Source organism: Phacochoerus africanus, chromosome 5 (genome assembly GCF_016906955.1).
Source record: "Phacochoerus africanus isolate WHEZ1 chromosome 5, ROS_Pafr_v1, whole genome shotgun sequence".
In the NCBI taxonomy this organism is placed as follows: domain Eukaryota; kingdom Metazoa; phylum Chordata; class Mammalia; order Artiodactyla; family Suidae; genus Phacochoerus; species Phacochoerus africanus.
The window spans coordinates 74,208,560-74,219,949 of NC_062548.1; the positions used below are offsets into that span (position 1 = coordinate 74,208,560).

Consider the following 11,390-nt stretch of genomic DNA (forward strand, 5'->3'; position numbering starts at 1 on the left):
GTGGCCTGGGAGTGGGTTTGTGCAGCGTTCCAGACAAGGTCCTTGGAGAGGAGAAGACGCAGGACTCAGAGGGAAGGACGTTCCCCCGGATGGACGTGCTGGCGGAGGAAGGGGCATGACCTGGGCTGGAAGGGGGCAGAAGGGCAGTAAAGAAGGAAGATGTGTCACGTGGTGGCACATGTGGGCCCCGGCTGGGGTTGCAGGGGAGGGGGTGTAGAGGGAGAAGCATGGACCCCTAAATGCTACTCCCAGCTCCCCTCCCTGTCTCCCCACCCCCTCAGCCCTCCTCTCTCTGTTCTCACTCTCTCCTCAGATTGAAACGACCCAGTTAGAGCCTGAGATCGCCCAGGCCACCAGCAGCCGGACGGTGGTGTACAACAAGGGGCTGTGAGCAGTGGCTGGCTGGCCTGGAGACAGAGCGTTGTCCGGGCCGGGAGCTGGGGGCAGGGAAGAGCTGCACCTGCAGGGAGAGACAAGCTGACTCCACCCCCACCCCCGAGTCCTGGGCCACCTGGGGGAGCAACCCCCCCCCCAGTGGTAGAAAGACTAATCTATTCACGCGTTAACATAAGGGAGAGAAATTCTGACACATTTACTATAAAAAATAATCAAGTGCATTTCTGGGCCTTACATAGGGTTGTCAAAACTCTACTTAGCACAATTGTGTGTGAAGCTGAAAAATTGGAGAGTGCCCACAGGGTAGGATTTGGGTTCTTTTGTACTTTGGTTTCTTTTTTATTTTAATTTTTTTATCAGAATCAAGCCTTGGTCACAGCTGCCCAGATGCAGCAGGTGGACAGGTGGTGCGAGTGGGAGTAGGCGTGGGAGCTGGTTGATTTGGTGGCCAGTCTGGTAGATTTAAGATAGGACCACGCTCAGGCCTCATAGCTCCCGCTGGGCTGGGCTGGGCTGGGCTGACCTGGGCTGGGTAGGGGAGGCAGTCTCCACCTCACTGGGTGAACCAGCTATGATTAAGTTCCTTAGGAGGTGGCCCAGGAAGGCAAGGGGCGCTGGAAGCCTCTGGAAGCTTCTGGAAGCTTCCTTGGGCAGCTGGCTCTGTGTGTGGCCCGCCTTCATTCATGCCACACCGGCAGAACCAGTTCTTCAGCATGAAGCCCTGTGACACACTGGGGCTGGCATCACCCTTCACGGAGCCATGATCCATTTGAGGCCCTTGCGGTGGCCCCAGCTCCAGGCAGGAAGCCCTAAAAAAGGAATGACATTTGACTGGAACCAGGCCCGCCCTCTGGCCTCTGTGGGAAGATCTCCCCCCAGGCCCAGGCTGGAAGCTGGGTATTGGGGCAGAGGATGAGGCTGGAGCTGAGGCCTTGCTCCTGAGAGTGCAGAGCCCAGCTCTCTAGGCATCTAATTGAGAGCATCACCCCAGGAACAGTGGGCCCCCCCTCAGGCTGTGTGACTCTGGACAAATCTACTCGCTTCTCTGAGCCTCCACGCCCTATCTGGAACCATGGAACTGCCCTGAGGGGTTCCCACCTGCTCTTTCAGCTAGACTTCGTCTTTGCCTGTCCTGCTCCAATGCTGGTCATTCCAGGCACATCCTCAGCATGAACACTGGACTGGGAGTGGGGCAGGCTCCTTTGGGAATGGCCAGCAGCTGTCCTCGGAGCCTGGACCTTGCCCTTCTGCATGTGAACGTGCATCCCAAGAGCCCTCAACCTTGGCCAAACCCTTCACCACATTCTGAAGGAGGAGGAGTGCGCATGCCTGGGCCTGAGAGTGGGCCTGCTGGGGCTTCTGAGGCCCCTTGCTGCTGGCTCTGTCTCCCTCTCACTTGTGGGCCAGGAAAGAGCAGGCCTCAAGGCACCGCTTACCTGACCCCAGGTGGAATGAAGCCCTTGATACACAGCTGAAGAGCCTCTGCCCACCCCTGGCGACTCTACCTGGGACAGACCTGGCTAGAGAGGAACACATGCACTTGCAGGAAAAGGCCAGTGCAGAGCAGCAAGGGCGTGGCCACAGGCGGCTCTTGCCATCCTGAGGGCGGGGTGGTTGTAATGCGGTGGGTCCTCCAGGGCGCTGACACCATGCACGCCCCTGCCCCTGAAGCTCCTGCTGCCCTCACCACCCAGCCAGGCCCTGGTGCCCACCCCAGCTGGTTCTTCAGGGTACTGTCCTGTGGGGTCCCCACTCTCCTGAGCTGCAGCCCACCCACTGCCCATTGGGAAAGAGAGAAGGAGGAGACAAGCACAGAGGACTAAACAGCAGAGGGGGTACCACGGTGTTGGCAGGGCAGGTCGTTTTTCAGCTAAGTTCGCCTAAATGTGAATGTGCCAATGACTGGGCAGGGCAGGGTCCTCTTTTGAAAGGTTCACTTGGAGCTCGCCTCGCCCCACCTCTCATAGGGTCTTGTTCTTGTGCAATTTACCTTGGGACCAAAACTGCTCACCGCAGCCCCACGCCCACCCTCTCCGGGGGCCTGGCAGAGATGGGGTCTTTCCAATCCACCTCCCTGTGAGCTACCCTGGCCCAGCCCTGCCCCTGCCCCAGCCCTGGGAGCCCTGTGGCCTCAGCATCTCATAACCTACTTTGTCTCCCACGTGATGTCTGGGTGGGCTCCCAATGCAATTTCCCAGGAGCCATGGGCCTTTCTCCTGGGGGCGTAGGAGGGGTGGAGGGTGAAGGATCCTTGTAGCTCAAGGTCATGGCGACCAAGGTTCAGTGGGCCATGCTGCTAAGTCTTGGTCTGGCTGCAAAAAATGTCATGAGGGGAAACGCTTGGCTGACATCCATCCTGCACTCTGCTGAGGGCAGAGGAAGGGAGGCCTCCGGGAGCAGACTAGTTCATAACTGGGGGGAGGCTCAGCCCCCTGCCCCCCCACTGAGGGCGGGGCCTGGCCTAGCTGGACCGGAATATAGGGCATTCCTTCAACTGGTTCTCTAGCCCTAGCGTGCCTGCCCGCCCTCTGGTCACATCAAGCGTTCCCTCAGGCTTGGGGGAGGCCCTTCCCTCATACCAGAGAGTAATCTGAGAGCCCAGGCACCCAAAGCCCACGATGTCAAAATGGCCAATGGACCCCTTTCCAATTCCTGACCGTGAGCCAGCTGGTCCCCTGTCCTGGGCCTCAAGCCTGGAAGCAGGGTGACATCTTGAAAAGGAGAAGGGCCGGTGGTTTTCCAGCTCTGGGCCAGTGTGAGGTCCAGTGAGGCGCTAACACACAGGCCTTGGCCACTCCCAGGGGACTTTGCAGTGTCTTTTTAAACTTCTCAGAAAATGTCTCAATCTCTGTGATGTATGTCATACTAATGAGCCGTGGGCAATAAAGAGTGGACTTAATGCCCCAGATCTTGGTTTTGTGAATCGTGGGTGGGAGAGGTGGGGGTGGGGAGACGCAGTGGGAAGGGGCCAAGTGCTGACCGAGGATTCTGGGGGAGGCCCCTGAGGATCGTGCAGACCGAGGCCCGAAGCTCGAGGCAGGGTCAGGCCCTGTGGGAGGCCCAGAGGGAAAGGGAGAGGAAAGGATGGAAGAGCAGGTGAGGGCAGGAAGCTGGTCACAGCAGATGAGTGGAAACTCTGCCGAAGGACCCCCTTTACAGAGCAATTGCTGAGTGGACTAAAGGCCCCACTGCAAGAAAGTGGGGAGATAAGGGACTTTGGTAGATTCTTGCACTGCAATATCCAGGGACCTGGGAGGAGGCGAGGCAGGGCCAGGAGCATTCTGGACTGACTGGGGGCTGGGAGCGGCTTCACTGGGAGAGGAGGTTTGAGTCAATTGGAAGGGTACCTGATGTTGGCAGTTGTGCATGGCACCATTCCTTGGAGCTCCGGCCCTTCCCAACTCCTCTGAAGTCCTTTGGGGCCAATCTCAGACACCTCCTGGTAGCTCTGGCTCCTCCAATTCCAGGGATCCCCAGGGTGCCTGAGGGAGTGAGGCCTGGCCTCTTCTCTGGGACCCCCAGGCATCTTCCACCCCTGCAGGGAGAAGCCGATGGCTTCCTGTGCCAGGGGGACTGTGTGGTCGAGGTGGGGTTGATGACTGGGGTCAGGCAGACCAGAATTGCAGCCCCAGTTTGGCCCCAACATGACCGTGACTTCTAGCCAGTCACTTCCTTTACTCACCCATTCATACAGTCAGCAGCGCCTTGGTGTCCTTGGCTATAAAATGTCAAGGACAGCATCACTCACTGGACTGGTGTACGTATTGGAGAGACCAGATGAAGAACACACCCAGACTCATCTCTCGCACCTCCCAGGGGTCGGGGGGCTGCTGCCTCCCCTTGCCTGGGCTCTGGGCCTCCCTAGGAGGGTGGGAGCACATGGGGGAGGGGTCTGTTCTCAAAGTGATCAGGGAGAGTAGGTCAGGGGGCTTCTGGTCCCCCGGGGAATTTCTTTGCTAAGAGCCTCACTGACCACAGCCCCCATCCGGACGGAAATCCTTGACTCACAGGACAGACACAAATCCCTCCTGGGAGCTGTTTGTTGTTTTTAGCTGGTTTGGGGGCTCAGCTCCTGCCCAGCCCGGATCATTAACACCTCAGGAATGCTGCTTCCCCTGGCCCCATCCCCACCCACTGGCCCTGAGGGCCTCCCTCTTCCCACTCAGGCCATGGTTAGAAGGAGAGTCAGAATGCTAGGGGAGGAGGGCAGTGATGAGTGACCCTGTCCCTGGAGAGCCCAACCTCATTTTCAGAATGGAGCTTCCTCCAGTCTCCCCCCGCCACAGAGCTGCTGCTGCTCCTGCCATCTCACCCAGCCTGCTGCCACTGATTACAACCCCCCACACCGCCCCAGACAGGAAAGCCTCAGCCACTCCCGGCAGGCCCATGTATCCCTACAGTACCAACTGTGTCTCTCAAGCAGTGGCCCAGAAGTGGTTATTCTCCATGTCCCACCCCCAGGCAGCTGCTGGCAGCCTTGTGCAAGGTCTGAGGCTGGTTCCTTCCCAACAAGGACACCTCCTCAGCCAAAGTAAGAATCTGGAGACCCTCCTCACTCCAGTTCCCTGGGCCTTGCAGAGGGGTGGAGAGAAGGAAGGAGAGAACAAAATAGGGAAAGAGAAGGTGTACAAGTGGGCAGACAGAAGCAGCTGACACCCCCCCCCCCCTTAAAGACCCCGTGCAAATCCAGTGGGGAAGTGAAGACTGCGGGCCACCATCAGTCCCTGGTCCCCTGGGCTGGTTCTCCTCCTCTTCATATGTAAGCACGACAGTACAGTGAAGCCCTCGCTCTCTCCGGAGGCGATCTGCAAGAAGCCCAGAGCTGCTAGAGAACAGAGGCTGAGACACTGGGGATGTAAGTGAGCCAGCAGCTGCAGCGCCAAGGACAGCTAGGAGGCTTTAAGTTGGGAAGTTGTTCGTGCAACAAAATGAGATGTAGTGTGAACAGACAAGACTGCTGGGGAGGCCACCGTGGTGGTCAAGGTGAGGGAAAATGGCGCCCCAACCAGGTGTTGGGATGAGGATGGAGAGAAGTCAAGAGATTCGGGACTGCTCAGCTCTTGGTGATTGATTGTGGAAAGGATGGCAGGGAAAAGTCAAAGATAGCCCTGGGTTCCTGGCTTGGGCAGCTTAGGACATTGATGAGTGGTGCCATTTCTCAGAGTTAAGGAACAGAGAAGGAAGAACAAATCTGCAGAGAAGATGATACATTCTGTTCTGCAAGTTATTAAATGTTCCTAGGAGATAATCAAGTCAAGATGTCAGGAGACAACTGGGTATGCTTGTCAGGAGCTCAGGAAGCAGGGTCAGATTGGATATGTAGATTGTTTGGTTTTTTTTTTTTCTTTTTCTTTTTAGGGCTACACCTGTGGCATGTAGAAGTTCCCAGGCTAGGGGTCAAATCAGAGCTATAGGCACTGGCTTGCACAATAGCCACAGCAAAGACAAATCTGAGCTGAGTCTCCATCCTACACCGCAGCTCATGGCAATGCTGGATCCTTAACCCACTGAGTGAGGCCAGGGATTGAACCCATGTCCTCACGGATACTAGTTGGGTTCATTAACTGCTGAGCCACAATGGGAACTCCTGGATATGTAGATTGGCATGTTATCCATTTATTGAGAGCACCTGGAGCTAAAGGAACAGAGGCCACCATCCAGGGAGAGAATGCAGGGAGAGAAGAGGAAGACATGGGTTGGAACCTCGAGGAGTCCCCATCTGTGAGGCTTGGGCAGAGGCAGAGCCTGCTAAGAAGCTCAGCCACAATAAAAGTGAATTATGTCCCCCCTTAATTCATATGTTGAAGTTTCAACCCCCGGGATCTCAGAATGTGACTGTATCTGGAGGTAGGATCTTTAAAAGAGGTAAATTAAGTTAACATGAGGTGAATTAAGGTGAGCCCTAATCCAGTATGACTGGTGTGCTTATAAGAAGAGGAAATTTGGACACAGGCATGCATAGAAGGAGAACACTGTGTGAACATGAAGACGGCCCTCTGCAAGCCAAAGAGAGAGACCTCAGAAGAAAACAACCCTATTAGCACTTCCATCTCAGACTTCTGGCCTCTAGAACTGTAAGAAAATTAATTTCTGTTGTTTAAGCCACCCCATCTGTGGTTCTTTTCATGGCAGCCCCAGCAGATGAATACAAGAGGTAAGAGGAAGAGGAGTAGAATGTGAAATCCCAGAGGACCAGAGATAAGAATGCTTCGAGTAGGAAAGATTGTCCACATATTCAATAGGTGCCGAGAGCTGAAGGAAGATGAAGATCAACGTGTGTCTCTTCGAAGGACCTGAAGAGAATGGTCTCAATGGAGTGTGGTCAGGGCAAAAGCCAGATCTCTTGGGTTGAGGAGCGAGCAGGAGCCCCACTGACTGCCAGTATAGATAATTCTTTAAAGACATTTGGTTGTGAGTTGGAGGGAAAGATATGGTGATGGCTGCAGCATGACGTGGGGCTAAGGGAGGCTCTTGGGCAGGTCGAAACTCTAATGGGCAAGAGTGAAAGAGACTATAAAGAAGAAGAACCACCCAGGAGCGAGGCCGAAAGGGGGGGGGGCAGGGAGGGGCCTCCTTGGTCAGAAGGAGAGGAAGTCTTAGGTGCTAATAGGAGGCTAGAGGAGAGGATGGGTTGGATGCAGGCAGTGTGGGTCCGAGGCTGGGAAGCTGGGTGAGAGGCTGGCTCTTCTGGCCCCTCGGGATCCACTTGGTCACCTTCTCCACCCACCCTCCCCCAGGAGGCTGACTGCAGGGCCTCGCTCTCTGGCCCCTCCCACTGGGAGTCACTGGCAGGAAACTGGAAGATTAGCAGAGAGTGAGACTGGGGGCTTTATTCCCCTGGACTCCGCTGCAGTCTGTGGGCCTCTGACTCCTGGAGGCCACAGCTCCCATCAGGGCCCTCTCCATCCAGCTGGACTCTTGGGTTCTGGTAACTGTTCTGCCCTTGGCCTCTTCAGGATTCCCAGTGGTTGCTAGTCTTTGGGACCAGCAACATCTCTTGTTCATTTCCCAAAGCTTGTTAATTGTTCCTTTTTTTTTTGTCTTTTTGCCTTTTTCTAGGGCCGCTCCCATGGCATATGGACATTCCCAGGCCAGGGGTTGAATTGGAGCTGTAGCCACTGGCCTACACCACAGCCACAGCAATGCCAGATCCTTAACCCACTGAGCGAGGCCAGGGATCGAACCTGCAACCTTACGATTCCTAGTCAGATTTGTTAACCACTGCGCCACGATGGGAACTCCTGTTAATTGTTCCTTTATTCAACTTTCTTCAAAGTGCTCCATTTGAAGAGACCGTCTCTTCTTACCACGCCCCTGACTGACATGAAGGTGTTTGCTTCTAGTCTTTTTTCTCTCTGAAGATGGACGTAAAGTCCTCTGCCGAGGGTAAGGGGGACGAGAGGTTTGGGGGAGAACCTTGGGGAGAGGTTTGAGACACAGCTGTGGAGAATGGGAGTGGGCTTATTGACAGGGGTGAGGGCCCCCCTGCTGAGGCCAGGACCTCGAACTTCGAGGGGTGCCATGCAGCCCGCTTGCCTGCTGGGAAAACGGGTTCAAGCAAGTCTGTAATTTTGCCAGGCAGGTGCAACGAAGGCACGATGGGACAAGGGGATGTCAGAGAGAAAGATGAGAGGGGCCCTCGAGGTCAAAGCACGGAGGTGGAGGAACACTGTGTGTGTGACAGGGAAGAACTCGTGGTCTGAGAGGAAGGGACATCTGAACATGGGAGTCGAAAGAAGACCCACTTCTGGGCTCTGATACGCCCTGAGTGCAGGTGGTGATGAGGCGAGAAGGGGATGAGAGGCCGGGGTGCTGGCTCGGTCGTCCATGTAGACCCCCAGGTATTGGGGAGACAGGACCAAGAGCTGTGGCCACAGTCTTTGCCCAGCCACTCCCCCCCACACCCCCACGCGGTCACACTCACACACCCACAGCCCTCCCAGACACTCCCAGACACCCTCACATGCACTCACCCTCACATACACCCCAGACAGCAGATGGGGCGCGCGGGTAATTGGTGAAACCTGTTCCCGATGTCTGGCTCCGCACTGGCACCGCCTGTCTGACAGGAAAGCTGGCTGGGCCTGCACCGCTCAGCCTGCTGGCCTCCCTGCCCCTCCCCCGGGGTGGCTGCCCCCACCCCACCCACCCCCCAAGCAGGGCCTCCCCTGGCTCCCCCCTGAACAGAACGCAGTCCACGAGGCAAAGCTTCCACGAAGCCCCGAAGGAAGCAATCACAGCACCGGCAAGGAGGAGCGGACTTAAACCAAGTGCAGAGATGCCAAGAGCAGGAGCCATGCTGTTGCAGAGGCCGTGAGGACCAAGCCTGGAAAGTTCCATGGACCAGGGGCTGTGTGAAGACCATTCCCCAGAGGTGAGGTGCGTGGCTTAGGCCCTCAGAGCTGAGACCAGCCCCCTGCATTCCCTCCACTTCAGCCACAGGCAACCTGGGCTTCTCAAGGTGCCCAGCAGCAGCTCAGCCCGTGGGACTCTGCCACCCGGAGGCCAGCCCAGCAGAGGGGCCCTGACATCAGCAAGCTCAGGGAAGGCCTGCTGGGCAGCCTCCGCCCACTGTCCCCACCTCTGCAGGGCCCTGCTCTCCATGGGGGCGGGGCGGAGGGGGGAGGGAAGAGAGCATCATTCCTCGGCTCTTTCTCCCCTTCCCCGCTGCATCTGTGTCTCTTCGAGAGAGACTTTGGTTTGTTCCCTGGAGAGGGCCCAAAAACTCCCAAATTAGCAAACCTGGCAAGCCCGCAGCTCAGAAAATAGTTCATCCTGATTCCATGTTTTTCAGGCTCACAGAAGCCTTTATTAATGAAGTCACAACACCAATATTTACCGTCTGCGGGGAGAGGCACAACATGGGTGCATGGATGGGAGTGCGGCGGGGACTCTGGGCCCGCCCCTCGCGGGTCTGGCCTAGGAAGATTGGCAGGTTTCCTTGGGTCCTTTCCAGCCCTTTATCTGGATGACAGGGGGTGCTCTGCTGTGATCATCCTGCACCCCTCCTCCACCCAGAGAGAAAGGACAGTTTACCCATCCTTTGCTCAGCCCCCTGCTGGTGCCCAAGAGATGCCTTTTCTTCTTACCTTCACCCCACATGGGTGTACACGCTCCCCAGAGGTTATCCCACCCGTCTGGCAGGGAGAGTCCAGAGGTTCAAGGTAGGACTTTGGAGATGTGAGGGAAGTGTTTTCCTGGTTGATTGGCGGGAGGCAGGGCTGGGTGTGGAGGGGGATGGAACACAGCCCTTTGGTTTCTAGCATTGACGGGACCCCAGAGAGCCACGGAGAGTCCCAGCAGCAGGACCTTCTGTGCTTGGACCCCTGCATGTGCCCCCAGGTAACCAGGCTTGGCCTCTGCCATCTTGCCAACAACTTCAATATCGATCAACCCTCAGGACATTCTAGGTGCCAAGAATAGGACAAGGAAAGGCACTGGGCAGGCAAAACCCACGGCTCCCTGGGGGACGGGGTCGACATGGGTGAGACTGAAGCAGAGGGCACCAGGAGCGAAGCAGGAGAGCCCAAAGGTGGGAAAGAAGGGAGCAAAGGGGGGTCTTCGGAAGGGGGTGACATGGTCCCATTGGAGCTCGAGGAAGAGAACCCTCACAGGGGTTTGCAGCATGGAGGTCCGCCTTTGCAGTGGGCCTCACCCTCAATATCCGCACACACCTCATTATGCCGCCCACCCCTTCCGTCCCCTCCCAAACCCCGGGATCCATGTACACTGCTTCCCAAGGTAGGAGAAACCTTGGCTGTCTGCGAAGGTGGGCAGTCCTGGCGGACAGCAGGTGGGGTGATGCGTCAGCTGTGAACATGTCAGGTTTGAGGGGCTAGGGGCGTGGAGTGCAGCCGATAGCTGCCTTGGGGGTCTGCAGTTCAGCAGAGGTCTGCTGGAGGCATCGGCCAGAACCAAAGAGAAGTCCTGGAAGCGGATGTGAAGGGCCTGGGCCGGGGGCCGGGGCACAGTAAGGGACACAGGAAGAGCCTGTTCTGGCCCCGGGCGAGGACAGAGGCAACAGGACAGGGATAAGACTAGAGAGACTCAGGAAGAGGTATCCGAGGTACTGGAGTGAAGGTGGCAGGGATGGGGGTCTAGGAGGGAGTGGCCAGAAGATGGGGAGCAGTGAAGTCAGATGAGGGGCCGTTGAGTTTGGCCACAAGGGGGTGGCGGTAACCATGGTTATTGTCATCACAGTCAGCATCAGCCCAGGGGTGGCGCAGAGACAAAGGGCACGGGGGCGGGGGTGGGGGTTGAGGAGCACAGAAACGATGAAGAGAAATAAAGAGGCAGGTGTGGACGTCATAAGGGAAAGGGTGTTAGGAATACAGTCTTGTTTCTTAGGCTGAAGGGAAATGGTATGTGACAAGTGGGAAAGACAAGTGGACAAACTGCAAGCAGCTAAACTGATGAGCAGGCCCTGCCTAGCGGCTCCTTCCCAGGCTGGGAGGCCCTGAGCCTCAAGCCCTGTCTCTGAAGCTCTCGCCTGCCCCGGGGCGGGGGTGGGGTGCTCTCAGGGTCAGGTGAGCATCCCAGCAGAGCCGGGACTTGGGGCAGGACTGCCAGCCTTTGCAAATGGTGCCCCCGCCCCTCAGCCCCCAATGCTCCCCGAGTCCTTTGGTTTTTCCCCAACTGGAGAAGCCACCAGAGCTCTAAGCATGGGGATGTATGGATGCTCTCTCCTCTCCGACCCATCTGGACCTGATTCCCACTGCTCAGTAAGTTTGGAAAGATTTGAGCACGGCTTCCCTCAGGACACAGGGCAGTCCCTCTCTGTATCTAACTTCCGTTTCTCTTGCTGTGGAGGTGGAGCTGAGACCAGGGTCAACCACCAACAGAGGAGAAGAGTTAATGGATTGACTCTCCAAAGCCCCACCCCAGGCTCCCAGGCCCTCAACAAGCTCGCTTTGCCAGCCCCCCTGGCCCTCAGAGCCAGACAGCAGCCACCACCACAGGCTCACGGGCGCTGGGGTTGGGGCTGGATGTCCATG

The 11,390-nt window shown here is 56.9% G+C and overlaps 1 protein-coding gene across 3 annotated transcripts in view; it reads left to right on the plus strand.

Moving 5' to 3' along the window:
- Positions 1 to 3,302, plus strand: part of SFXN5 (sideroflexin 5) — a 133,891-nt gene extending 130,589 nt beyond the window's left edge. For all 3 annotated transcript variants that reach the window (XM_047781785.1, XM_047781782.1, XM_047781786.1), the window contains one exon: positions 314 to 3,302. In XM_047781785.1, coding sequence (XP_047637741.1) covers positions 314 to 391 — 78 coding nt within the window. In that variant the 3' untranslated portion in view covers positions 392 to 3,302. The remainder of the gene's footprint in view (positions 1 to 313) is intronic.
- The last annotated feature ends 8,088 nt before the right edge of the window (positions 3,303 to 11,390 follow it).